This window comes from Miscanthus floridulus, chromosome 4 (genome assembly GCF_019320115.1).
Source record: "Miscanthus floridulus cultivar M001 chromosome 4, ASM1932011v1, whole genome shotgun sequence".
Lineage (NCBI taxonomy): Eukaryota > Viridiplantae > Streptophyta > Magnoliopsida > Poales > Poaceae > Miscanthus > Miscanthus floridulus.
The window spans coordinates 86,347,250-86,374,206 of record NC_089583.1 but is presented as its reverse complement, the minus strand read 5'-3'; the positions used below and the strand labels follow the sequence as shown (position 1 = coordinate 86,374,206).

At 47.9% G+C, this 26,957-nt stretch overlaps 2 protein-coding genes and 1 pseudogene across 3 annotated transcripts; 2 read left to right on the top strand and 1 right to left on the bottom strand.

The window, feature by feature from the left end:
• The first annotated feature begins 14,948 nt into the window (after window positions 1-14,948).
• LOC136549923 (1-aminocyclopropane-1-carboxylate oxidase-like) lies at window positions 14,949-19,159 on the top strand. Its single transcript, XM_066541358.1, has 2 exons — window positions 14,949-15,521; window positions 19,064-19,159. The coding sequence occupies exons 1-2, from the start codon at window positions 14,964-14,966 to the stop codon at window positions 19,157-19,159; spliced, it is 654 nt and encodes a 217-aa protein (XP_066397455.1). The 5' UTR covers window positions 14,949-14,963.
• Window positions 19,078-22,098, bottom strand: LOC136549922 (protein DETOXIFICATION 27-like). 2 transcript variants are annotated; one of them, XM_066541356.1, is made up of 8 exons: window positions 21,699-22,098; window positions 20,669-21,223; window positions 20,413-20,528; window positions 20,236-20,292; window positions 19,909-20,147; window positions 19,614-19,732; window positions 19,451-19,537; window positions 19,078-19,318 (listed from the first exon to the last, which is right to left on the bottom strand). In XM_066541356.1, exons 1-8 carry the CDS (start codon window positions 21,963-21,965, stop codon window positions 19,271-19,273), a joined length of 1,488 nt encoding a protein of 495 aa, XP_066397453.1. In that variant the 5' UTR covers window positions 21,966-22,098; the 3' UTR covers window positions 19,078-19,270. The 2 variants fall into 2 exon arrangements, with proteins under 2 accessions (XP_066397453.1, XP_066397454.1); XM_066541357.1 differs by having other exon boundaries at window positions 20,413-20,499; window positions 20,669-21,210; window positions 21,699-22,094.
• A 1,984-nt stretch (window positions 22,099-24,082) lies between these two features.
• LOC136548750 (3-ketoacyl-CoA synthase 1-like) lies at window positions 24,083-25,875 on the top strand (annotated as a pseudogene).
• The last annotated feature ends 1,082 nt before the right edge of the window (window positions 25,876-26,957 follow it).

Below are 26,957 nucleotides of genomic sequence, written 5' to 3'. Positions count from 1 at the left end.
TCCGGTCAGTGGTGACCGAACCCTGAGTATCCAGCATCCGGTCATTTACAGTAAGCATCCAAGAGCGACCGGACGCATCTGGTCGGTACTGATCGGACCCTGTCAGCGTCCGGTCATCACTTGAAAACTGTTCGCGGGTTGAACTGACCAGAGCGTCCGGTCAAAACGATCGGAGCATCCGGTCACCCCGCAGAAGCTCATAACGGTTCATTTTTTAGGCTGCCTTATAAATAGAAGCTCCACTCATGAGTGGAGTCACTTTTGCTCATTCCAACAGCTGAGAAACACGTTTGTGAGTGCCAAGAAGAGCAAGGTCCTAGTGAGGTGTTTGTGATTTGAGAATCCAAGAGTGAAACCTCATTAGTGAATCAAGAGTAGACAAGTGTGCATCCATCTTCTCATTAGGCTTCACGTGGTCAAGTGAGAGTTTGTGCTTGTTACTCTTGGTGATCGCCATCAGCTAGATGGCTTGGTGGTGATTGGAAGTTTGGTGTTCACCCGACGGAGCTTGTGGGTGACCCAACTCAAGTTGTGAGCGGCTTTGGGTGATTCGCCGCGACGGAGTGTCGAAGAATCAACCCGTAGAGAGCACTTGATCCTTGCGTGGATCAAGGGGGAGCTACACCCTTGCGCGGGTGCTCCAACGAGGACTAGTGGGGAGTAGCGACTCTCCGATACCTCAGCAAAACATCGCCGCGTTCCTTTCTCTCCCTATTTACTTTGAGCACTTACTTTGAGTATTTACTTTGAGCAATTCAATACTTGTTTTACATTCATAGAATTGCTATGCTAGAGTAAGTTTGGAACATAGGGTGCAAGTCATTTGTGCGTTGATTTGATAGAAACACTTTTCTAGGCACAAGGGGTTAATTGGGCTATCCGTAAGATTTGATTATTGCAAGAAAATTTAGAATTAGCCCAATTCAACCCCCCCCTCTTGGGCATCTTGATCCTTTCACTGGTGTTACGAGCTTTTTGGCACCGCGTTTTAGGCCTAAGAAAATTTCAGAAAAACGATTTCTCGGATTTTGGAATTTGATTTATATTTAAAAGTATCACTCGTGGTGAGTTCTATTGAACTAACTAGTGGAGTAGCTCTTGGATGTTAGACCAAAACTAAATGTTATAATTTTCTAAGTTGGAAACGATTGACAATGACATGTTAGCATTTAAATTCTTGCTAAATTCTTAAACACTAACTTTATATTATTGTATCGATGGTTGTATCATCGTCAGTGTTTTGGTGTGGAGTGGTTCGTAGAATGGTTGGACGTAGCGGGGTTATCCCAAGAATGGCTCAAAAACTCTTAGAACGCACGTAGAACTGCGTTCGGTGCTCTGTTCGCGAACCAGCGCGCTGTGCGACGAACTCATGTTGGCTTTCTCGTATCTTTTACCATAGTCGTTCTTTGGTCGTGCCGGGTGTTTCCCTAGCTAGCTGGTGGCATGGATTTTGGATTTGTGAAGTTGGCCGAACCTTGACATCACTATTTGGTGGCCTTGGCATCGCTTTAAAAAGCGTGCACGGCACTGGTTTTGCCCGTTTGGCCTTTGGGCCACGGTCACCATGCGTCTCTGCATGTTTTGGCCATGTCTGGCTGAGCGCTGGCCGTGCCGAGCCATCGACGTCGTGCTACCATCCCCACTCGCTTGGTTGCCGGTCTGCCATGCCTTGCCCTGCTGGCTAGCCTGTGGACATCGACTGCACGCCGGGCCCGACAGGGTCACATCCGCTCTCTGCCGTGCACAAGCTAGCCTGACGTGGCGTTGTTGCCATTGACCGCACGCTTTTATAGCTTTTGGTGCTATCCGTGCTAGCCGACGTGCCTTGTCAGCCACGTTGTGCCACGGGCGTCCTACCCCCGAGCTGTGGTCTGCCTGGTTCGTCTCTGCCTGTTTGCTATTTAGAGCTGAGCCAAGCACTGCTTTCCCCTCCCTCCTTTTTCTCTCCGTGGCGCATTCCATGCGCAGGCCACGAGCACTGCTCTTCCCTTCCCCGCGTGTCCTCGGTCCCAGCCGTGCTGGAGCTGCAGTCCAGCTCCTGCACCCCCCCATAGTGCTATCTCGCGCAGGCGCCCGCACGTCCCCTCTCTTTTCCCTCTCTGCCTCGGTCCACCGCTGTGGCCAAGCGCCTGTGCCCAGCTGTCGCCCAAGCACGCAACCGCACCCATGCGCAGCTTCGCCACTCTCCTAGCTCCTCCCTTCGTGCGGCTGGCCGCACTACTTGCGCCGAGTCAGTGCGCAACTCTGCCGCGCACGCGAGCTGCCGGCACCGGCGTCTACTCCTTTTCCTTTCCAGCGTTCAGTGCCCTGGTGTCCGCGCCCATGTGCCCGCAACGCCGCCGCCATGCCCACGGTCATCGAGCCCGGAGCCAACCGCATCAACCAAGCCCGTGCAGCCCTGCCGATGAGCCGCCCCTTCCACGCCTGGAGGTCTTCCCCACGCCATTCCATGTCATCCGGTGCCATCCTTCCTCACGTGAGCGCACGCGGACCCCCGGTCCCGCTGCTCCTCAGCCTTACTGGACCGAGCCACCCATACCACCGCTACCGCCTGCCGTCGGCGCTCGCGGCTGGACCGAATCAGGCCACCTCTGGCGAGGCTGTGGGCACCACCGTGTGCCATGGCTCGCATGGCCAGTGGGCCGCGGGCTATCATGGGCCACGCTGTGGGTGTCTGCAGGTGCGCCTCGCCACCGCGCAGCTCCCGCGTCGCTCCTCCTCCGCCGCCAGGCCGCTGGCAGCTGGCCGGCGAAACTGGCCTGATGCCCCCTCCCAGCTCCTCCGCTCGACTCTACGAAGAAGACTATGCGAAGGGTATGAATCCAAGCCAAGATTTTATACGGGGACCTTACTGTGAAATACACGACTTTAGTGAACAGTGCTGATGTACCTTGGCGTGATTTGTTAGAAACGTAGGGACGTTTTTGCAAATGGGCCGGCCTGCGTGGCTGGGCTGCGACCGCCTATCCTGGGCAGGCCAGTTGTCGCCTTGCTGGGCCACCGCGCTGGGCGGGCCGGTTGCCGCCTTGATGGGCCGGCTGGTTGCTTTCTTGCTGGGCCGGCCGAGCGCCACTCTTGCCTAGGCCGCGCGCGTGTCTGCGAGCCAAGCCAAGCGTTGGTCCTTTTTGTTTTCCAAAGTATTTGTTAATTAGTTTCAGAAATAAGCTTGCAAGATCAATATAAAATTGTGTTGTTGTCCAAAAATGATAAAATCAGTTTTGTTAGTCTCCTAAAATCATGCTCTATATGTTAGTATATTTTGTTCACAAAGTTTGATAATATTTTTGGGAGCTATATAATTAATTTAAGATACTTAACATTATAGAAATGTAAACTTGTAGGAACGGTTATGGTAAGGTGGTAATATTGTTGAATCTAAAAATTTTATAGTAGACTCCTAGCAATATTAGGCACTCGTGGTAATTTTTGTAGCTCTAGAATAATCAGTTGCTAAATAGATAATGATGTCTTATTTTGAATACTGATTAAATCGATAGAATAAAATAAAGAAACACCTTGGTTTATATAACTAAAATAATTATTGGAAAATAATGTCTTATCCAACAACGTGTATATGTAGCCTAAGTATGGTCGTCGTAGAACTAGCCCATTAACTCGAGAGGCATACGTCATATTTTACGAGTCATGATTGCAGTTGATTAATTATATCTTTGCATTGCATCGCATGCATATCATATAGGTACAATGATGGATCAACGGATCGATCAAAGGATGATTGGGAATCCGAAGATGATGCAATGGGCTTTCTATCCAGTTGATGGTGGATGATCTGAAGATGCAGACGCTAACTTTTTAATATATCTTACCCAGGCAAGCCCCGGTGCACAACCCCTACTTTTCTGCAGTTTAAATTATATTGGTGCATTAAGTTTTAAGGAGTTGAATGAAACCCACTTGCATATATATCTTTATCCTATGAGTCTTACTAGTATGATAGGATCGTGTAGATTGCTATGCTACAAGACTCCGGTAGAAGTCGAGTGATTGCCTGTCACTCGCGAGCTATAGAAAATATGCTACTATATCATTATCACTTGGAAAATATAAATGGTGGAAAGAAAAATGGTGACCGGGTAGGGATATGGTTTTGATATTGGTGGGTGAAAGAGGTTGTGTCACTGTAGACATGGGGCATAGCTTGGTTACACTGCTTTCCCTGTCTGGTCGGTTAAGGACCGATCGTTGCATATGACTCTAGGCAGGTCACAGACTTACTATCCCAAGCACATACTTGTGTATGGGTGCTTGGAAGACTTGTTGCTCTCTTGTCGCGGATCCGGCTCTTTCCGGACCGTCTGTCAGGGTTTGTTTCTGGTGGAGGACGTCCTTGCGCCGCACTGAGTCTGGGACTCAGGGGCGATGGCTTGGAGTCTTAGTTTGGACGGGGACCTGGACACCCGGGACAAGAGAGTGACGGGTTGGTCCTGCTCGTGCCTGGGGTACAAGCGGGGCATGTGTTTTCGGGGTACCCAGCTAGGGGCATTGATTCGCGAATCACCGGGCTATCCGGTACGGCTTGTCTATGGTTTAGCATCGTAGTAAGAACTGAAAGATGAAAGATGGAAGATGGAAGATGGACAAAAGAAATCTGATTTCTTACCACCTGCTTGAAAGTAGCATAGGTGCTTACATAGAATGGTTAGTTAATGAACTAATGCGGCTATTAATAAAAATCGAATATAAGGACGCACGCTTAGTAATGCTTCCTGCAAATGCAACCCACAAGCCAGATAGCCATGCATATCCTTGGAGTCTTTTCTTTTCTCCTATCGGGTAAGTCTTGCTGAGTACAATTGAGTACTCAGGGTTTTATTCCCCCTGTTGCAGGTAACAGGTGGAGGCTTGAACTGACCTTTGGGTGTGGAGTCCTCGTGGTGGGCTCAGAGAGGATTTCCTTTATGCTACGATCGTAGTTGTTATTTATAACTCTCACCAAATACTTTTATAAACGAAAGTTTCACAATCTGTTGTCATAGTCTATATATCAATACTTCATCCTGTCATTAATAGATGTTTATTTCCGCTGTAACTCTGTTCATATGTTTCTATTCCGCTGTTTAATTAAATTGTTTATAACTCTGATAACATGATTTCATTCCGTTGTTATATTAATAAATATTATACTCTGATGTTGTATTAAAAGTGATGTAAGAAATGGTTACGAATGATATAAGCTTTATTCTCTCATTTGTGATCCTAATGGCAAAAATGTGGATTTTTGGGTTCTCCCTTGGGGTGTGCCCGACGGAACCAAGTAATTTGGTGTTCTCCCTCGAGTGCTTAGTGTCTAATGGAAGACGAGCACTCCTGTGAGGCATTAGATTAGGCAGTTCTGCCATAGGTGGTATCAGAGCATAAATGAGCAAATAAAGCTTTGAAAACCTTTTCTAAACTAAAATTTGACAACAAGTTTCTTTCAAAAAGTTAGGACGTTTGTATGCGAAGTTATATAAGTAGCCCTATTACTATGGTTATGTATCCAGGATAGATGGCACTTTGTTGACCTAGATAGGATTAATCAAGTTTCTGCAGGTACACTGACTCAAGCATAGTTCGATAGTATCGACTAGTTACAGGGAGAGAACGCTGTGCCTGAAATTTGAGAACGGTTACCCTATATGTTGGCAACAGTGAAAGGACATATAGGACGTGCATTCATGCATATCAGGTTGTGCATTGTAGCATCCATATTGCTTCTAGATACGCCATCCTTAGGTGTCACGCGTGTCGTTTTGTGCACGTCTGATTCGTTCCTGTCCGAGAGTTAGGTCTGCACTGTGACTTCGTGTTTCGCGTTCACTCATGGTTCACGCTGGTCATGACCCATGTCTCTCTGTATCCCTTTTCTGCGCTCTTGTCGGACCCTTGTCCTACAGTCATACTAGTCAGTAATGGCATCGCACGTCGCTCGCCTCAAACTCATGGAATTTGGTCGATTCGTCATAGTGATCTCGCGCAGGAACCCTGATGAACCACGCTAGGACCACTGAACGCTCTGCCTTTATAAGCAGAGCCTGACCTAGCCATTGGTATCACCACTTAGTGCACTTTAGCTCGCTTAGCTTTTCCTTGAGCCAGCTTTTCACTCAGCCTTCCTTGCAACCACCACTAGAGATGGCAGGAGCCTGGGTTAGTACCTACTGCCTGAACGTTGAGGGTTTTCCTAGAATCCTGCATGCCACTGTGCAAAAGCTCAGAGTTAGAGATTGTCTCGAGTATGAGGGCCATGAGTATGAGGAGCATGGCACCGAGCGGTGTGAGGTTACCGTCTACATTGGGAAGAGTGAGGAGTTCCCTGAACTCACTGAAGCCTAGAGTGTGACCGCGACCGGGTTTTGCTTCATCGATACCTACCAGGTTGTGGCCCACAAAGCCTTGTGGTACCTCTGCCAGATCTATGAGGAGCCCATTGCTCATACCCTCATGTGGTTCTTTCCTCCTTTGGACAAGAATTGGTGGGCATGGAGGGCCCGCATGGAGGCTTGGCAAGGACAAGATGTGCAAGAGGACAGTCCCACCGTGGTGCACTTGACCACGTACCTGCTCGCTCTGGATGAGCAGTATGACTGTCAAGCCTTGGAATTGGGGGTGTGCCTTCGGCGCGCCGAGGAAGCCAAGATCTTCAACCGGATGCTTTAGGTGCAGCTCGTCGAAGCGCATGCCAGCGCTACAGCTACTGAGAGCCGAGAGGCTGCCATGGAGGAAGCTCTAAAGGAGGCCGAAGATCGGCATGTTCATCAGCTGTGGGTGGCCTATCTTATCACTAGGGCCGAGCGGAGGATGTTGGCTACTGAAAGACAGGATGCCCCAATCTTGGAAGGGATCCCTATCCACCCGCCCGAGAGAAGAAGAACCGGTGTTGCAGCACCGCCAGCACCTCCACCCTCAGAAGTATCAGAAGAAGAACCCTTAATTCCTCTCGCTCAGCCATTGCCCCATGAGGATGTAGACTAGTTGCCTTGGGACACTGTACCCATAGTAGTAGTGTTTTTCGTTGCTGTCCCCCGGTATTGTACCCTTGCCTGTTGTTTGTCATCCATAGTTGTTGAGATCGTCCAACCGTAGGTGAATGCTATGTCATGAATGTGAGCCTAAATGCATGTACGTTGTACCCGTATAAGACTGTTGTAACATGCATTTTATTTATTTTGCTGTGTTTATTGCGTTCATCTACCTTAAGTTTGTTAGATGTGCTTAAGAGTTTGCATGGGCGATATTAAGTGGGAAGTTAACATTCGGATGCCAGCAGATCAGCCGTGATTGGATAATATAGGACACTGTATTGGCTAACTGTGGATATCCTAGCAGAACACTTGAATCTCCTTAAACCAAATCCATCGTTGGATTTGAATTCCTTGTCCCTTGTTGTGAAGGGAACCCTTGTTATTTGAATTTTTCCCTTGTAATACTCCCCTTATTCTGTGGTCTATGACCCCACCGCTTTCATGGCGTGTAAGTTGGTAGTAGTTGCCTAGTTAATAGCTTATGGTGCCGCGACGAAACTGAGGGCTCCCTGTGGAACAGCTGCCACTTGGTGATGCTGCTCGGCACGCGCTGGTATCAAGGTTTTTGACCAAGTACCTTTACCAAGTTACACCGTCGTACCGTTTGGTTTTAAAAATTTTCTCCTTGGAAATGTTTAGGTGGTCAAATGGGAAATCAACAACGGGTTGATGCAGAGGTGTTCTCTCAAGGTAAACAAGAGATGGTTTGGAGAAAGAAAGTATGACATGGTCTGGGTTTACAGAAAAGATGGATGTGGTCAAGCAAGGAAAGCAAAAGAAGAATAGTAAAGGAAGGTTAGCAGTGGATAGTCGGGAGTAATTGCAAAAGTCAGAGTGGACGTCTTGTCCCAAGCCCTATGCTTAGTTGACCGCGCTACGCAAGCTGGGTCATTTTGCTACGTGCCCTACAAACGCCGCCTATGTCGGGATCTATAGCATCCCGTTTTCGCATGGTCGCGGCATCGTGCAGTGCTCACCGTCTTTGTGCACTATGCGCTTCTCCTTTTTCCAGCATCCGGTTGGCTCTCGACTCTCACGCCTCATCCCTCGTACCGAACCCCCCCCTTCCCTCTCCTTTCCTTCTTCTTTTGGTGACAAGACCGCCCGCACGTCTACCTCGTCGAGCGGACCCCCTCTCATCTCCTTTATTTTTTCCCTTGCCGCTCGTGTGGGAAGCGCACCATATCCCCAACCTTATCTCCATAGCATGCACCGTCTGTGTACCCTAGCCCCACCGCATCCGTCGTCGGTGTTGTTTTCCCCTCTCCGTTTGCCTGTATAAATGCCCTTAGTCCTTGCTCTTCTTCTTCATCCCTATTCCTCTCGCATTCATAGCAGAGCTACGAAATCCAGTTATCGTTGTGAAGCTAGGTTCGATAGTCTGAGGTGATAGTGTGATCTGAGAAGAAGGAAGGATCTGATTCGTCAAAGAAGTTCAAGTTCCCTTTTTGGGTAGTCAATCTTAGGGTTCATGATGTTTTACTTCTTTGTTGACTGTTTCTGGATCTGTTGGTGCTACACCATGTTTTAGATAATCATTATCTTATTGTTTCTCTATTGTCCTTGTCTATCTCGACTTCTGGAGTAGGTCTCGCTTGTACCAAGTTGCTCTTAACCATGTATCCCTAGATCCCCGTGTGGTTTAGTATTCGAAGTCGAGTAATCTTTTATGTAATCCCCGATCTACGGAATGTAATTGTGTTTCCCTTTTCTGGTTCTAGTTTTGAATCTCGGGACGAGATTCTTTTTAAGGGGGGGGGGGTTGGTTGTAACACCCTGGTGTTACAAGCTTTTTGGCACCGTGTTTTAGGCCTAAGAAAATTTTGAAAAAACAATTTCTCGGATTTTGGAATTTGATTTATATTTAAAAGTATCACTCGTGGCGAGTTATATTGAACTAACTAGTGGAGTAGCTCTTGGATGTTAGTCCGAAACTAAATGTTATAATTTTCTAAGTCGGAAACGATTGACAATGACATGTTAGCATTTAAATTCTCGCTAAATTCTTAAACACTAACTTTATATTATTGTATCGCTGGTTGTATCATCGTCAGTGTTTTGGTGTGGAGTGGTTCGTAGAATGGTTGGACATAGCGGGGTTATCCCAAGAATGGCTCAAAAACTCTTAGAACACATGTAGAATTGTGTTCGGTGCTCTATTCGTGAACCGGCGCGCTGTGCGACGAACTCATGTTGGCTTTCTCGTATCTTTTACCATAGTCGTTCTTTGGTCTCATCGGGTGTTTCCCTAGCTAGCTGGTGGCATGGATTTTGGATTTGTGAAGTTGGCTGAACCTTGACCTCACTGTTTGGTGGCCTTGGCATCGCTTTAAAAAGCGTGCACGGCACTGGTTTCGCCCGTTTGGCCTTTGGGCCGTGGTCACCATGCATCTCTGCACGTTTTGGTTGTGTCTGGCTGAGCGCTGGCCGTGCCGAGCCATCGACGCCATGCTACCATCCCCACTCGCTTGGTTGCCGGTCTGCCACGCCTTGCCCCGCTGGCCAGCCTATGGACATCGACTGCACACCGAGCCCGACAGGGTCGCATCTGCTCTCTGCCGTGTGCTTTCATAGCTTTTGGTGCTATCCATGCTAGCCGACGCGCCTTGTTGGCCACGTTGTGCCACAGGCATCCTAACCTCGAGCTGTGGTCTGCCTGGTTCGTCTATGCCTGTTTGCTATTCAGAGCTAAGCCGAGCGCTGTTTTCCCCTCCCTCCTTTTTCTCTCCGTGGCGCATTCCATACGCAGGCCGTGAGTGCTGCTCTTCCCTTCCCCGCGTGTCCTCGGTCCTGGCCACACTGGAGCCGTGGTCCAGCTGCTGCTCCCCCCACGCGCTGTCTCGCGCGGGCGCCCGCACGTCCCCTCTCTTTTCCCTCTCTGCCTCGGTCCACCGCTGTGGCCAGGCGCCTGTGCGCAGCTGCCGCCCAAGCACGCAACCGCACCCACGTGCAGCTTCGCCACTCTCCTAGCTCCTCCCTTCATGTGGCTGGCCGCACTACTTGCATCAAGTCAGTGCGCAACTCCGCCGCGCACGTGAGCTGCCGGCACCGGCGTCCGCTCCTTTTCCTTTCCAGCGTTCAGCACCCTAGCGTCCACGCCCGTGTGCCCGTGACGCCGCCGCCATGCCCACGGTCGTCGAGCCCAGAGCCAACCGCATCAACCAAGCTCGTGTAGCCCCACCGACGAGCCACCCCTTCCACGCCTAGAGGTCTTCCCCACGCTGTTCCACGCTGTCCGGTGCCATCCTTCCTCACGCGAGCACATGCGGACCCTCGGTCCCGCTGCTCCTCGGCCTTACTGGACCAAGCCACCCACAGCACCGCTACCGCCTCCCGCTGGCGCCCGCGGCTGGACCGCATCAGGTCGCCTCTGGCGAGGCCGTGGCCACCGCCGTGTGCCCTGGCTCGCATGGCCAGTGGGCCACGGGCTATCATGGGCCACGCTGCGGGTGTCCGTAGGTGCGCCTCGCCACCGTGCAGCTCCTCCGCCGCCGTCGGGCCGCTGGCAGCTAGCCGGCGAAACCGGCTCGATGCCCCCTCCCAGCTCCTCTGCTTGACTCTACGAAGAAGACAATGCGAAGGGTATGAATCCAAGCCGAGATTTTATATGGGGACCTTACTATGAAATACGCGACCTTAGTGAATAGTGCTAATGTACCTCGGCGTGATTTGTTAGAAACGCAGGGACGTTTTTGCAAAATGGGCTGGCCTGTGTGGCTGGGCTGCGGCTGCCTATCCTGGGCGGGCCGGTTGCCGCCTTGCTGGGCCACCGTGCTGGGTGGGCCGGTTGCCGCCTTGATGGGCCGACTGGTTGCTTTCTTGCTAGGCCGGCCGAGCGCCACTCTTGCCTAGGCCGCGCGCGTGTCTGTGGGCCAAGCCAAGCGCCGGTCTTTTTTGTTTTCCAAAGTATTTGTTAATTAGTTTCAGAAATAAGCTTGCAAGATCAATATAAAATTGTGTAGTTGTCCAAAAATGATAAAACCGGTTTTGTTAGTCTCCTAAAATCATGCTCTACATGTTAGTATATTTTGTTCACAAAGTTTGATAATAGTTTTGAGAGCTATATAATTAATTTAAGATACTTAACATTATAGAAATGTAAACTTGTAGGAACAGTTATGGCAAGGGGGTAATATTGTTGAATCTAAAATTTTTATAGTAGACTCCTAGCAATATTAGGTACTCGTAGTAATTTTTGTAGCTCCAGAATAATCAGTTGCTAAATAGATAATGATGTCTTATTTTGAATACTGATTAAATCGATAGAATAAAATAAAGAAACACCTTGGTTTATATAACTGAAATAATTATTGGAAAATAACGCCTTATCCAACAACGTGTATATGTAGCCTAAGTATGGTCATCGTAGAACTAGCCCATTAACTCGAGAGGCGTACGTCGTATTTTACGAGTCACGATTGCAGTTGATTAATTATATCTTTGCATTGCATCGCATGCATATCACATAGGTACGATGATGGATCAATGGATCGATCAAAGGATGATTGGGAATCCAAAGATGATGTAATGGGCTTTCTATCTAGTTGATGGTGGATGATCTAAAGATGCAGACACTAACTTTTTAATATATCTTACCCAGTCAAGCCCCGGTGCATAACCACTACTTTTCTATAGTTTAAATTATATTGGTGCATTAAGTTTTAAGGAGTTGAATGAAACCCACTTGCATATATATCTTTATCCTATGAGTCTTACTAGTATGATAGGATCGTGTAGATTGCTATGCTACAGGACTCCGGTAGAAGTCGAGTGATTGCCTATCACTCGCGAGCTATAGGAAATATGCTACTATATCATTATCACTTGGAAAATATAAATGGTGGAAAGGAAAATGGTGACCGGGCAGGGATATGGTTTGGATATTGGTGGGTGTAAGAGGTTGTGTTGCCGTGGACACAGAGCATAGCTTGGTTACACTGCTTTCCCTGTTTGGTCAGTTAAGGACTAATCGCTGCATATGACTCTAGGCAGGTCACAGACTTATTATCCCGAGCACATACTTGTGTATGGGCGCTTGGAAGACTTGTTGCTCTCTTGTCATGGATCTGGCTCTTTCTGGACTGACTGTCAGGGTTTGTTTTTTGTGGAGGAGGTCCTTGCGCCACACTGAGTCTGGGACTCAGGGGCGATGGCTTGGAGTCCTAGTTTGGACGGGGACCTGAACACCTAGGATAGGAGAGTAATGGGTTGGTCCTGCTCATGCCTGGGGTACAAGCGGGCGTGTGTTTTCGGGGTACCCAGCTGGGGGCATTGATTCGCGAATCGTCGGGCTATCCGGTACGGCTTGTCTCCGGTTTAGCATCGTAGTAAGAACTGAAAGATGAAAGATGGACAAAGGAAATCTGATTTCTTACCACCTGCTTGAAAGTAGCATAGGTGCTTACATAGAATGGTTAGTTAATGAACCAATACGGCTATTAATAAAAATCGAATATAAGGACGCATGCTTAGTAATGCTTCCTACAAATGCAACCCACAAGCCAGATAGCCATGCATATCCTTGGATTCTTTTCTTTTCTCCTGTCGAGTAAGTCTTGCTGAGTACAATTGAGTACTCAGGGTTTTATTCCCCCTGTTGCAGGTAACAGGTGGAGGCTTGAACTGACCTTTGGGTGTGGAGTCCTCGTGGTGGGCTTAGAGAGGATTTCCTTTACACTGCGATCGTAGTTGTTATTTATAACTCTCACCAAATACTTTTATAAACGAAGGTTTCACAATTTGTTGTCGTAGTCTATATATCAATACTTCATCCTGTCATTAATAGATGTTTATTTCCGCTGTAACTCTGTTCACATGTTTCTATTCCGCTGTTCAATTAAATTGTTTATAACTCTGATAACATGGTTTCATTCCGATGTTATATTAATAAATATTATACTCTGATGTTGTATTAAAAGTGATGTAAGAAATGGTTACGAATGATGTAAGCTTTATTCTCTCATTTGTGATCCTGATGGCAAAAATGTGGATTTTTGGGTTCTCCCCTGGGGTGTGCCCGACGGAACCAAGTAATTTGGTGTTCTCCCTTGAGTGCTTAGTGTCTAATGGAAGATGAGCACTCCTGTGAGGCATTAGATTAGGTGGTTCTGCCACACACACATGGCTAGACCACCTCAGCTTTTCCTTGCCTCAACCGTCATCGTAGCACGAATTGCGGTGAGCTACCGGTGCTTATCTGCTATCTCTACCACCCCAATAGAATCTTAGGCCGCCAAAATAGACGCGCCGCCGCCGTGGATAGCCGCTCGCCGCTGTAGCTCGCGCCAGTGCGTCTCTAAGTCCCTAATCGTCGCCCATCCTTGCGTGTTTAGCCGTAGATGGCGACCGACCCGCTATGTGGGTCCGCGTAGGCCTCTGGTGGTCGGCGTGGACACCTAGTGCCGCCGCTTGCCATGTCGCCATGCGCGGGATGACTGGGGGTGCACACAGGGAAATTTGGAAAAATCCAGGTGGTTAAGTGAATTCGTCAGAGAAAGAAAGAAATAGTATTAGGACCTAGTCGTGATTCAGGAAAAGTTCGAGGGCTCATTTGCTAAAGTGCCAACGCGGGCTCTCTGCCGTGGGCCATCTTGTGCGTGGGCCATGTCCCGCGCTAGGTCACTGGGTCTGTTGGGCCGAATGCTTGCCACCGGCCTTTTTGTTTTCTAAAGTATTTTCTAATTTTGTTTCTAAGGTAAACTTATAAATTCAATATAAAATGGTGTAGTTAACCGAAAATTATGAAACTAAATTTGTTAGGTTTCTAAAATCATGATCTATCTACTAGTATATTTTATTCACATAGTTTTATAATATTTTCAGGAGTTATCTAATTACTTTAAGATGCTTAATAGTGTAACATATAAACTTATAGGAATTTTTGTGATAAATTGGTAATAGTGTTGGCTCTGAAACTTTCACAGTAAATTCTTAACATTATTAGGTGCTCACTGTAATTTTTGTATCTCCATAATAATTAGTTTGCTAAGATAGCTAAATGAGCCCTAGTTCGAAAATATATATTTAATCAATAAAATATCGAAACACCTTGGGATTTTAAAACTAGAACATTTTTTGGGAAACAACATCTTATTCGACAACGCGGTACGTAGACTAGTACGTTAGTCGTTAGAGCTAGCTCATTGGCTTGAGAGGCGCAATCGTATTTTTAAGAGTTGCGGTTACCGTTGCTTAATTGCGTCTCTGTGTTGCATCCATGTATATCATAATAGGAACAACGATGGATCATGGAGTCGACCAAAGTAGCGAAAAAGATGGTGCCTCGATGATCATGTCACCCTGATGGAGTGCTACCCTTTGGTTATATCTTACCCAGGCAAGCCCCGGTACATAACCCCTATTATTCTGCACTTTATTTTATGCTTGAGCATTAAGTTTTAAGGAGTTCAATGAAAACCCACTTGCATATATATATATATATATATATATATATATATATATATATATATATATATATATATATATATATATATTATCCTATGAGTCCTACTAGTATGTCAGGATCATGTAGATTGCTATGCTATAGGATCCGGTAGAAGTCGAGTGATTATCTGTCACTCACGAGAGATATAAAAGATAGGGGAATTTTGCTGCAGGACATCGCTAAAAAGCCTAATATGCTGACGGACACCGCCAAGAGCGAAATTTGCCCAGTACCATTACAAAATCACGTCCATTTGCTGAAACACACCGCACCGAATATTTTATTCATTTATCATATTTGCGGAGAGAGAAGGTGGGGAAAATGACTCTTCTACCCTCATCTTCAACCTTGGGCGCACGCTGGAGGCGCTCGTCGACGCGGAGCAGCGCGGCGAGGAGGTGGCGCCCGTGGATGACCTGGACTGGGAGGACATCTTCTACATCCACGATGGCTGCCAGTGGCCGTCTGACCCGCCGGCGTTCAAGGAGACCATGCGCGAGTACCGCGTCGAGCTGTGGAAGCTCGCCGAGCGCGTCATGGAGGCCATGGACGAGAACCTCGGCCTCGGCAGGGGCAGCATCAAGGCTGCCTTCTCCGGCGACGGCCGGCACGAGCCCTTCTTCGGCACCAAGGTCAGCCACTACCCGCCGTGCCCGTGCCCGGACCTCATCATGGGCCTGCGCACGCACACCGACGTCGGCGGCGTCATCCTGCTGTTCCAGGACGACAGGGTCGGTGGCCTGGAGGTGCTCAAGGACGGCCAGTGGACCGACGTGCAGCCGCTCGCGGGCGCCATCGTCGTCAACACCGGCGACCAGATCGAGGTGCTTAGTAACGGCCGCTACCGTAGCGCGTGGCACCGCATGCTGCCCATGCGCGACGGCAATCGCCGCTCCATCGCCTCCTTCTACAACCCAGCCAACGAGGCCACCGTCTCGCCGGTGGCGGTGGCCAGCGGCGGGGAGGCGTACCCGAAGTACGTGTTCGGCGACTACATGGACGTGTATGCCAAGCAGAAGTTCCAGGCCAAGGAGCCCAGGTTTGAAGCCGTGGGCAACCCAAGGTTGAAGACGAGGGCAGAATAGTCATTTTCCCCACCTTCTCTCTCCGCAAATCTGATAAATGAATAAAATATTCGGTGCGGTGTGTTTCAGCAAATGGACGCGATTTTGTAATGGTACTGGGCAAATTTCGCTCTTGGCGGTGTCCGTCAGCATATTAGGCTTTTTAGCGATGTCCTGCAGCAAAATTCCCCTAAAAGATATTATTATTGTTATTATATTACTATCACATGAAATATATATGGATGATAATTGAAGACCGGGCGGAATGATACTTTGAATTTGGACTTGGCTAGGCATTCGAGCGAGGCTCGGATTGCATTTGTTCCGCCTATGTCGATTGAGTACCGTCCGTTGCTATGGATGTAGTCAGGTCACAGACTTATTTGTCCTGAGCACATACTTGCTTATGGGAGCGGGAAGGCTCGTCATGCTCTTGTCATGGGTTCTGGCTCTTTCCGGACCGACTGTTTGGAGGCGGAGAAAGGTAGAGGTCTAAGCATCATACTAAGACCGGGTCTCAAGTGTGGGGGCTTGGAGTCCAAGTTTGGACGGGGACCTAGACCCTGTGACAGGAGTGAAATATGTTGGTCTTATTTGTGCCTAGGGTACAAGCGAGGCGTGTGTTTCAGGGTACCCAACTGGGATACATTAAATCGCGAATCGCCGTTTCTATGAGACGGTACCAACTTGGCTATGGTCTAGCACCGTAGTAAGAACTGAAATATAAAAAATGATAAAATAGTTCTGCTTGCTTACCACCTGCTTGAAAGTAGCATAGGTGCTTACATAAAATGATTAGTTAAAGAACTAATGATGACTGCTAATAAAATTTAATATAAGGACCCACAAGCTAAATAGCTTTGCATATCCTTAGAGTCTTTTATTTTTTTTCCTGTCGGGTAAATCTTGCTGAGTACAATCGAGTACTCAGGGTTTTATTCCCCCTGTTGCAGGTGATCGGAGGACACTTAGAGCTGACTCTTGTGTGTGAAAACTTCCTAGTGGGCTTGGAGAGGATTTTTTTCATGCTACGACCGTACTGTTTATTGATAACCCTTACTAAAAGTTTTTATAAGAAAAGATGTAAAATCTGCTAGCATCTTTTGTATAAAAATGTCCACTATATTAATACTCCATCATATCATTAAATTAATCTTTGCTTCCCCTGTAAGTCTGATAACATTGTTATATTCCGCTGTTATAATCAATTGAGTTAATATTCTGTTATTATAAGAAATGGCTTAAGAATGTTGTAAGTTTTATTATCTCATTTATGATCCTGATGGAAAAATGTGGATTGTTGAGTTTTTTCATGGGGTGTGCTCGACGGAACTGCGTAGTTTAGTGTCCTCTCTTGAGTACTTAGTGTTTAATGAAAGACGAGTATTTTTAGGAGGCATTAGATTAGATGGTTCTGTCACATGCTGCTGATTCTCAGCTTCAGACATCTGACTATCATGTTCTGCGTCTACAGCATCCCAGAGCTCTTCTAACACATGTAGGGGAATCTGCTCCGGACATTTGTGATTGTGACCCCACTTTTCTCCACAGCGAAAACACAAGCCATTCTTGCGGCCAAAGCTCTTCAGGGTCTGTAGCTTGTCTTCGGACTCAGGAGTCATTTGGTGCAGCTTATTCTTGCCTGAATCTGATCCTTTCTTCTGTTCAAATGTAGACCCCTTAGAATAATTCCGACTGAATTCCTTGCTGTAAGTCCTGCTCTTACTCTGACTCAACTCCTCTTGTAACAGAGCAAGTGCACTGGCTGTGTCGACATTGTTGGGGCGGTGCAATGCAATGGCCGCTCTGATGTCGTCACATAACCCGGCCACAAATCGAGTCACGAAATACACATCATCATATGCAGGGTTATAGAGGAGAATACCGTGAGACAGTTGCTCGAATTCAGTCTGACACTCTGTAACCGACCCGGTTTGCCTCAGAGATTCCAGCCGCTTGAGTTGAATCTGATACTGATCTTTGTCGAACTTGTCCAAGACGAGCTGACAGAGAGTTGGCCAATCCGTGACCCGACCCTGGCGTTCCACCGTCTGCATCCAGGTCGCCGCGGCCCCCTTGAAATTGAGGATGGCGAACCGCGTCTTCATGGCCGGATGCACCGCATACACCTCGAAGTACATGTTGCAATTGTCACGCCACAAACGAGGATTATCACTAGAGGATTTGGGAAACTCAATCTTGGGTATCGGTGGGGAACGCGGTAACTGAAAACCATCAGCATCTGGGTGAACCATCGGCTGAGGTAAAGGATTGGTGAGAGGCATACCCGTGACCGGGAGCGGTGGTGGAAATCCAAGGATCCCACCACCCACATCCCGGTGCTCGTGTGGAAGGCCGTGCCCATTGGGCAGCATAGAGCTCGACACAGGAGATGGCGATAGCTGTGGAGCGGTGTTGAGATCCAACCATCCAGGCGGGGGTTGGGGAAGCGTCGCGGGCGCCGCGCCGAGAGGTGGAGGTTGTAGAACCCGCGGCAACGGCGGAGGCGGTGGGGGTGGCGGTGGTGGCGGCGGTCGGGACTCCAGGTGCTGGATCCGCTGCGTCGCGCTCTGGGACTGCTGCACCGTAGATCCCATGGACGTCTCCACCACGGTACGCCACACTTCAAGGTCCTGGAGCTTGTCGAGCGTAGTCGATACCGCCTCTTGCAGACTGGAGAATTGCTTCGCCATATCCTAAACTCCGGCGAGTTGCTTGGCCATGGTCTCCATGGTCGACTTGAGGTCTTCCATCGAGGTCGCCATATCCAACTGGAATTTGGTGGGCTTTTTCTTCGGCGCCAGAGCGAAGACGATTTGGGTGAGAAAAAATTTCTTCCCAAAATCGGCAAGGCTTTGATACCAATTGCTGAGTTCCGCGGGAACGACGACTAGATTCCAGAAACGGTTAAGAGTTTGTTACATTTCGTGCCCACCACCTCTCCCGAGCCATATACCGCCGACCCACTGAATACAGAAAGGCCCGAAGGCAACACACACTCACGGCCCAAGGCCCAGGCCCACTATGAATACAGGTTCCTTACATACTAGTGAATGGCTGGATAAAGTGGCTTAGTTCTTTGATTCATACTCAAGTATGGTTTACAGTTTATCACTCGCTATGAGCAACATGTTTTCAATTGGTACAACTGAAATGAGTAGCGATCGTTCAACTGAACACCTGCTGCATTTTTTTTTCCCTGTAAGTACCATCCATTTCGGATTTCTAAAGACTGCAGTTCAATCTGCTTTTGCATTTGGTAGAGCTTATGTTCCATTCCATAAGCTTCTATTACAGGCTTATAGGCATAGATGTAATAGATATGAAAGTCATCTCTAGATCTTGCGGCAACACGTAGAGGATTCATCTAGTTAATATAGTTTTAGAGCAACTCCCAAGAGCCTCTTTATAACCTTCCTTATTGAATATGAATATAGATTTTGGTGAAAAAAAAAATACACACCAACAACCTTTTTAATTGGATCTCCAAATATTATCTTGCATTTTGGATTTCTCGCTTGCCAAAGATGGAGAGCGAAGCTGACTCTCTAGAATACGCACAAGATATAGAAAAGTTGTTAAAGGGTGGAAACATACACCAAGATCGATTTTTATACAAATAGATCTCTCAATAATGATTTAGAGTGTCAGCTTAAGAAATACTTGAGAGATACTCTTATAGCTATATCTGCACCTCTTGCTGCTCCTTTCCACATATGGATGAAAGCTGAAACTCAGTTGGAGTTGCTCCATCTCCGCATTCGGGTACTAGCTTTCAATGCCTGAAAAAACAAAAGAATTCAATACGTGTGGCATAGTCTAGAAAACTGACAAAAAGCATGGAATCAGCTATGATTTTCATTTTGCAAAAAGGAAATAGATTTTGTAGCTCAATGTTATGAATAAAATCGAACCTCTTCATTCCAATCACACCGTAGAATGATATATGCCAGTATTAGAGTTTGCACCATTGTGCCAACTATCATTCCGACCCAAATTCCCTACAAAAACAACAAGCTAAGTAAGTGCGGAATGCATATAAATGTCAAGCTAGAAGTGCATTATGACGACTTATACTTGAACCCCATAATGCAAGCCCCATCCTAGCAGAAAACCGAAAGGAACACCAATCAAGTAATAGCTCCCAATGTTGACATAAGCAACCAATGCCTGCCACCCTGAACCAACAGCAACTCCTGCGATTACAGTAATTAAACAAAGATGTCACTACTGTTTTGTTCAGGAAAAGAAATTTGACACTCGGCAAAGTCTCTGTTTCCAGTAGTGCTAGTAGTGAAGAAATTAGCCACCACCATATTGCGTTACAAGGTTACAACATCAACATATGTGGCATTTTAGAGGACAGGCATACCAGAGAGCACAGGTTGGATTCCATTGAAGAGGATGGTGAGGGCCAGCAGAAAGGAAATGTTGTCTACTGCATCGATCACAGCCTGACTCGACGAGAAGATCATTCCGAGTTTGTCATGGAAAATCAGTATGAGAAAACTAATGAATAGGCTGATCAGAAATGATGTCGTCATCGACACAATTGTCGCAAATCTCGCTCCTGCTCCGTTGGCTGCACCGAGCTCATTAGCCACCCTCACCCTTGTAACATTATTAGGACACACCGTTAACTCTTTCTGCACAGTACTACTTAAGAGTAGAAGAATAATTACGCAGTTTGGTTGCTTACCCAGTGCCTGCTAAGAATCCCAAATGAATCATCATTTCCCATCCAGCATAACTTATACTGTTCATTAAGGAGAGAGAGAGAAAATATATAGGAGTTCATGAGATTTCGTATACCTAGTTTATTGTCCAATGTGAGATTTCCTCTATGGTAAAAGAATCCCAGAAATGGTGGTTCTACCAGATGGACAGTGCATCGACAGCCAGTTCAGCGTTCTTCACATATCCCGTCAGGAAAACCAAGATCCGGTAGTACCAATTCTCCAAGCTGCAAAACAGAAGGAAAAAATGCCATACCTATATAACACTTTTGTGTAAACAACTTATTCGTTTCTCCAACTTAGATCACCTTCCTCAATCCTCCTCTTCATGTAGTCATGAGCGATGCATGTAATAAGCTAAGTAAAATGTGGACATCATCCATATAAGGCACATACCAGAGCATGACACCAGACGCCGCGGACAGCTTGATGAAGTCCTTCAAGTCCACGAACGCTGAAGCTGAGAATCCCTTCCACGTCTCCGGGCACCCGCTGCCGAAGGCATACGAGAGGAGGCCCACCGTTGCGAGTGCCCAGGACAAGGTGAGCGCCATCGCGGCTCCAAAGACCCCGAGCCGGAAGTAGTGCACCAGCAGCCAGGTAGCGACGACGTGCACGGGGAACGCCGCGGCCGTGGTGACCGCGGCGACCCAGTTCTTGCGCTGGCACTGCAGGAACTTGTTGAGCGGCAGGATGATGGCGTAGACGAAGTGCAGAGGGAGCATGTACAGGCTGACCACGCCCGCCTGGCGCGACAGCTCGGCGGGCTGACCCAACGCGGTGAGCAGCTGCCCGCTGAAGATGTACGTCGGAGTAAGGAGCACGGCGAAGCTGAGGAGGATGAGCCACGAGCGCTGCAGGTAGATGCCCATCATGTGGTACTGCTTTGCACCGTAGGCTTGGCCGCAGAGCGTCTCCATTGCACTTGCCATGCCAACCTGTGAAATGTATCTGTTCTCCATATATGTCGATTTGTGTACTATAAACATGAAAAACAGTTGCAAGAACGTACAGTACCTTTCTGATGCATCAAATTTTAATCTGTTACCTGAGGTGACAGCTGAGCTGAACTGAATTTAACTCTACTTATTTTAATTACTGCCACAAAATGCAGCCGTTTCTAATTGTTACCGAGAGAGAGAGAGAGAGAGAGAGAGAGAGAAGGAGAAAACTATCTGAATTCATCCACTACTGCACAATTGTACACATATAAGAGAGAGAGAGAGAGAGAGAGAGAGAGAGAGAGAGAGAGAGAGAGAAGGAGAAAACTATCTGAATTCATCCACTACTGCACAATTGTACACATATACCTCCATACCGGCAAGCCCCATTCCTCCCCAACTTTCTTTATTCAGATTTGGCTCGATTTAAACTCAAGTTTATGTAAACGAACCCAAATTGGATAGCAGATAAGAAGTGTACTTACAAAGAAACCAAAGCTGAGACCGGAGATGACAGTGGTGGCGATGGAGAAGGCGGCGAGCTCAAGGTCACCGATGTGCCCGGCAAAGGCCTGGCTGACCACGGTCATGCCATAGAATGTCAGCCTCGTGAACGCGGCCGGGCCGGCGACCACCCACAGCTTCTTGGACTCTCCCCATACCTCCTTCGCAAGCTCAGGGATCCTGCCTCCTCCCCTCCTGTCCGGCAGCTCGGAGTCGGAGATGAGCGGGACATCGCTCCGACTCTCCATGCTTCACAATGGCACTGTAGTAGAGCAGTGGATCCAGACAACCTGCTGGATCGGAAATTCCGAATAGACCGGATGCAAGAGCGCGCACAAGCAATGATAGCCACTACCAAATCATTTGTTTAATAATAAATCGCCTGCACCTGCTGAAGCATGCTGGGCCATATGTTATGGGGCGATGTGACCCTACACTACCAACTAGCTATTAATACCATATTTAGCGGGTGTTTTAATTCAGCTACTAAAATTTAGTAGATGTGTCAGAAGAATGTTGCATGAAATATTTGGATTCTAATAAAAAAACAAATTATATAATCGGTCAGTACTCCACGAGACGAATTTTTTTAAGCCTAATTAATCCATCATTAGCATATGTTTACTGTAGTAAACATTGTCAAATCATGACTAATTAGGCTCAAAAGATTTGTCTCGTAAATTAGTCACAAACTATGTAATTAGTTTCATAATTAATCTATATTTAATACTCCATGTATATGTCCAAACATCCGTTGAACAACGACTAAAATTTAGGAGGGACAACCAAACACCCCCTATATTTCAACAAAATTCTTTTACATAAATAATTTCAAAAAACAGTATATTTTATTAGGAAGCAGCTAAAATACGGCCGGCCGTAATTTGGACTATCCGCACGGCCTTACCGTTTTTAGTAAAGTAGAACTGTTATATCCTTTTTCAGCAACAATGCTAATTGCTGGATTGTGTTGGCGCACGGAAGCAAAGTTTTTCCGCTGTTTTCATGCAAGCTTATTGGCTTGCGCGGCCAGGCCCAGATACTGACCACGGTTATTGTAGAAAAAGAAGCAAATCAGGCCCAGACATATGCTTTTAGGTACTGCAGGTACGCGTTCAAAAAAGGGGCAATTTGTATTCAGAAAAAAAAAAATACATGCAGTAAGCTTCCCATCTCAGAAGAACACATTTGCATCTACAGTCTAGAGCACAACGCTATACATACATATAGTCCCTAGGAAAGCACACATTTGCACAACTTCTCTGTACATGGCCTACATCTTGTGTCTACATGGCTTGCATCCTGTATGTTAAAACAAGGATAACATATGTCATAAATTTGTTGCTAGATGGAGATAAAAAAAGGATGCATATGTTAAAAAAAATCAAAACCTTATGTTGCCTATTTGAGAAGACATTATTGTCTAAAAGTAGTAGTATTAATTTATTAATTGAGGTGCCTATATTGCCCAAATCAATATTGTTATTGATGTCTTGTGTTAAAAACAGAAATATCATTGCACTAACATATTATCTTTTCATTGTAGGCGACAAATACCACAAGCGTTATGGACTTGAATAACCCACCACCAGAATTTGACTGTGATTTCTTAGATACAATGTTTCAAGAGCCCACAGATGCAGCTTAGCCAATATTTTGCACTCAGCAACTACCAAAACCAACAGGGTGTACCAAACGAAAATTGAGAACACTGACTGAAACTAAACAAACTACAGGCCGAGTTACAGCTGATGATCACATCAATTTCGGTCCAATTGAACTGCTACTGGTAAACTAAAAACTGCAGAGAGACATTACCTGAACTCCTGAACTGTTGTTGGACAGCTGATGTTTCAGTAGAACTCCTGCTGCTGCTGCTACAAAATTACCAAGCACTCAAAAAGAGCTAGTAGGGCTGGCAAAAAGATAAATAAAGAGTTAAATGCATCAGAGATCCATTAACCTGTGAGGAGGTTTCAGTTGGGTCCATCAACTTCCAAAGTGGCTTTTTGGGTCCATAAATTTTTCAAATGGTTCACCGTAGTCCATACCTATTTATTTAACCTTAAATTCAAAGCACATTTGTAGAAAACCTCTTCCCGCACCACGTCACGTACTTGGACGGCTCCGTGGCGCCCGCCGTCGCTGTTGCGGGAGCGCTGGCGAGCCGCTGTTGTGGCCATGCGGGCCCAACCGGCAGCTCGCTTCCAGCGCCCTCCTCCAGCCGCCGCTCTTCCTCCTCGCCGTGACGCGCTAGTGCGCGGCCGCGGTGTCCGCTGGCCGAAGCCGCCCGCGCCGTGGAGGTCCGGTCGCGCCGCTCCACGCCCGGCTCGTGCATCTCCCCGCGCCGACCCGCCTCGGCGCCATGGAGGTGCTCGCCGTCGGTGCACCACCCCAGCAGCCGGACGATGTTGCGGTGCCGGAGGTGACCCAGCACCTCCACCTCGGCGAACGCAGGGGCCGTCGATCGGTGAGGCTGCAGGCATCAGCACCGCATGGCCACGACGGAGAGCACCATGCCCACGCCCATGCGCTTGAGCAGCGTGACGCCGCCCTCGACGCCGGTGAGCCCTTCCTGTCCGGCCGAGCATGCGAGGCCACGCGGCAGCAAGCTTCTGAACAGTCGGCCACGTTCAAAATTTTCGAACTGAATGAACTGATCAATACCACCTCAAATATACAAGCTAAAACTCAATCTTCGGCTCCCTCAAACTCTCAAACCAGCCCGATCTAGCGAAAGGTGTAGTAACAAAAATTGTAGAGCTAGAAGCAATCTACAAGTTTGTTTACATGACTTTGGGATTATTCGGTTCGGTTTGCAAACTACAGACCTCGGGTTCACGCTGGACCTAGTGAGGAACCCGGCGTGGCTGACGTCCGACACGATGTAGGTCCTGGACAGCGCGAACAGCGGCTGCCCCGTGCGCACCATTAGGTCCGCCACCGACAGCAGGTAGTCGTACGTGACCGCCGACTTGGCCTTCCTCACCAGGTCCAACGCAAACCCGAGGTCCCCGTCGGTGAGCCCTTCCTGTCCGGCCCCGCCGCGGCGCGCTGGGAGACGAGACGTACCTGCCCCTGGGCGTCCAGGCGCGGCTGCCCAGGCTCAACATGGCGGAGGCGCGGATGGAGGCCGAGGCGGTCATGTTCCGGTGCCTGGACGCGCTGTTCGAGTCCACGGGGGTCGACCCGCGCCGTGACGTGCGCATCCTCATCGTCAACTGCAGCCTCTTCGACCCGACGCCGTCGCTGGCATCCATGATCATCAACCACTACAGGATGCACGAGGACGTCAAGTCGTTCAACCTCAGTGGCATGGGGTGCAGCGCTGGCCTCATCGCCATCGACCTCGCCAAGGACATGCTCCAGGCGAACCCGAGCTCATACGCCGTCGTGCTCAGCACCGAGAACATCACCCTCAACTGGTACTTCGGCAACGACCGCTCCATGCTCCTCTCCAACTGCATCTTCCGCATGGGCGGCGCGGCGGCGCTACTGTCCAACAAGCGCGCGAACACCGGGCGCACCAAGTACCGGCTGCTCCACACGGTGCGCACACACAAGGGCGCCACCGATGAGTGCTTCAACTGCGTGTACCAGCACGAGGACGAGGTCGGCAAGGTGGGCGTCTCCCTGGCGCGGGAGCTCATGGCGGTGGCCGGCGACGCGCTCAAGACCAACATCACCACGCTGGGCCCCTGGTGCTGCCCCTGAGCGAGCAGCTCAAGTTCCTCAAGTCCTTGATGATGCGTCGCGTGTTTCCACGTCAAGGGCGTGCGCCCCTACATCCCGGACTTCCGCCGCGCGTTCGAGCACTTCTGTGTGCACGCCAGCGGCCACGCGGTGCTGGAGGAGGTGCAGCGTAGCCTGAGCCTGCAGGACACGGACATGGAGCCCAGCAAGTGCACCCTCCACGGGTTCGGCAACACCAGCAGCAGCTTGCTGTGGTACGAGCTGGCGTACGCCGAGGCCAAGGGCCGAGTGCGGCGCGGCCACCGCGTGTGGCAGATCGGCTTCGACTCTGGGTTCAAGTGCAACAGCGCCGTGTGGCGTGCGCTCCACGACGTGCCGGCGTTGTCGTCGTCGTCGTCGTCGACCGACGCCGCGGCGGGGTCGGACAGGAAGGGCGCGCAGAGCAAGAGCTCTTACGTACGATGACTGAAGGGTGAGCTCATAGAAGATAAATAAAGGTAGGGGGTTTTCTACAAATGTGCTTTAAATTTAAGGTTAAATAAATAGGTATGGACCTGCAATGAACTATTTTAAAAGTTTATAGACCTAAAAAACCACTTTGGAAGTTGATGGACCCAACTGAAACCTCCTCACAAGTTAATGGATCTCTGTGCATTTAACTCATAAATAAATACATACAAACACCAAGCTGCTGCAAAAATAACATGGCAAGCCGTTGATCAAACCTGAAGAAAACAGAGCTAAGCTATGCAGTGCCAAAATGCTTCTTATGCTGGAGGTGCTAGTTGAGGCTGCAGGTACTATGACCTGCAGAAAACTGGAGCAACCAATCAATAGAGAAAAGCAAGGATCCAAAAAAAAAACACAGCAAGCTGCATTTTCTTAGGCAATGCTGTAGTGGATTGCATTTTCTTAGGCATTTTAAGTCTCATTTGTTAGACAACAATGTCTTCCTTAATAAGCAATTTATGTATTCTGAAAAAGCAAGTATAGTGTTTGTGTTCATTTGCAACCCACAGCCCTACCCCACCCTCACCCCCGGTTTATTTACAAAAAAAGTAGAGATTCGATTAAAAGAAGCAGGTGCCCAACTGACATGGTTCTAAAATCCAACCCAATCATCCTCCAAAAATATAAATTCCTCTCTCACTACATATGTACTTATTTACATATATTGCACACATCATACATGTAGATATAATTCAATTGTATTGTCCAATGGCCAAAGCTACATTTTTTAAGTAACCATTGTTAAAATTATCAGCTGCTTGGATCCTGCTTGTGTGTTGATTAGATAAAAAACAATAGGTTGGTCATTCCTAAACTAGCTTTCTGAAAAATTGGATGGCAGTTCTTTGTTAGTCCTAAACTACCTTTCTGATAATTGAACGAATGATGCCTAAAAGGTAGTTGCTGAACTAGATATGAATGATTTTTCTAAAGGGCAGTTGCTGGACTAGATATGAATGATTTTTATGGATGGCACTTCTTTGTCATTCCTAAATTAATTACAAACCCAAGAAGGTGCACACAATTGATGTTCTCAC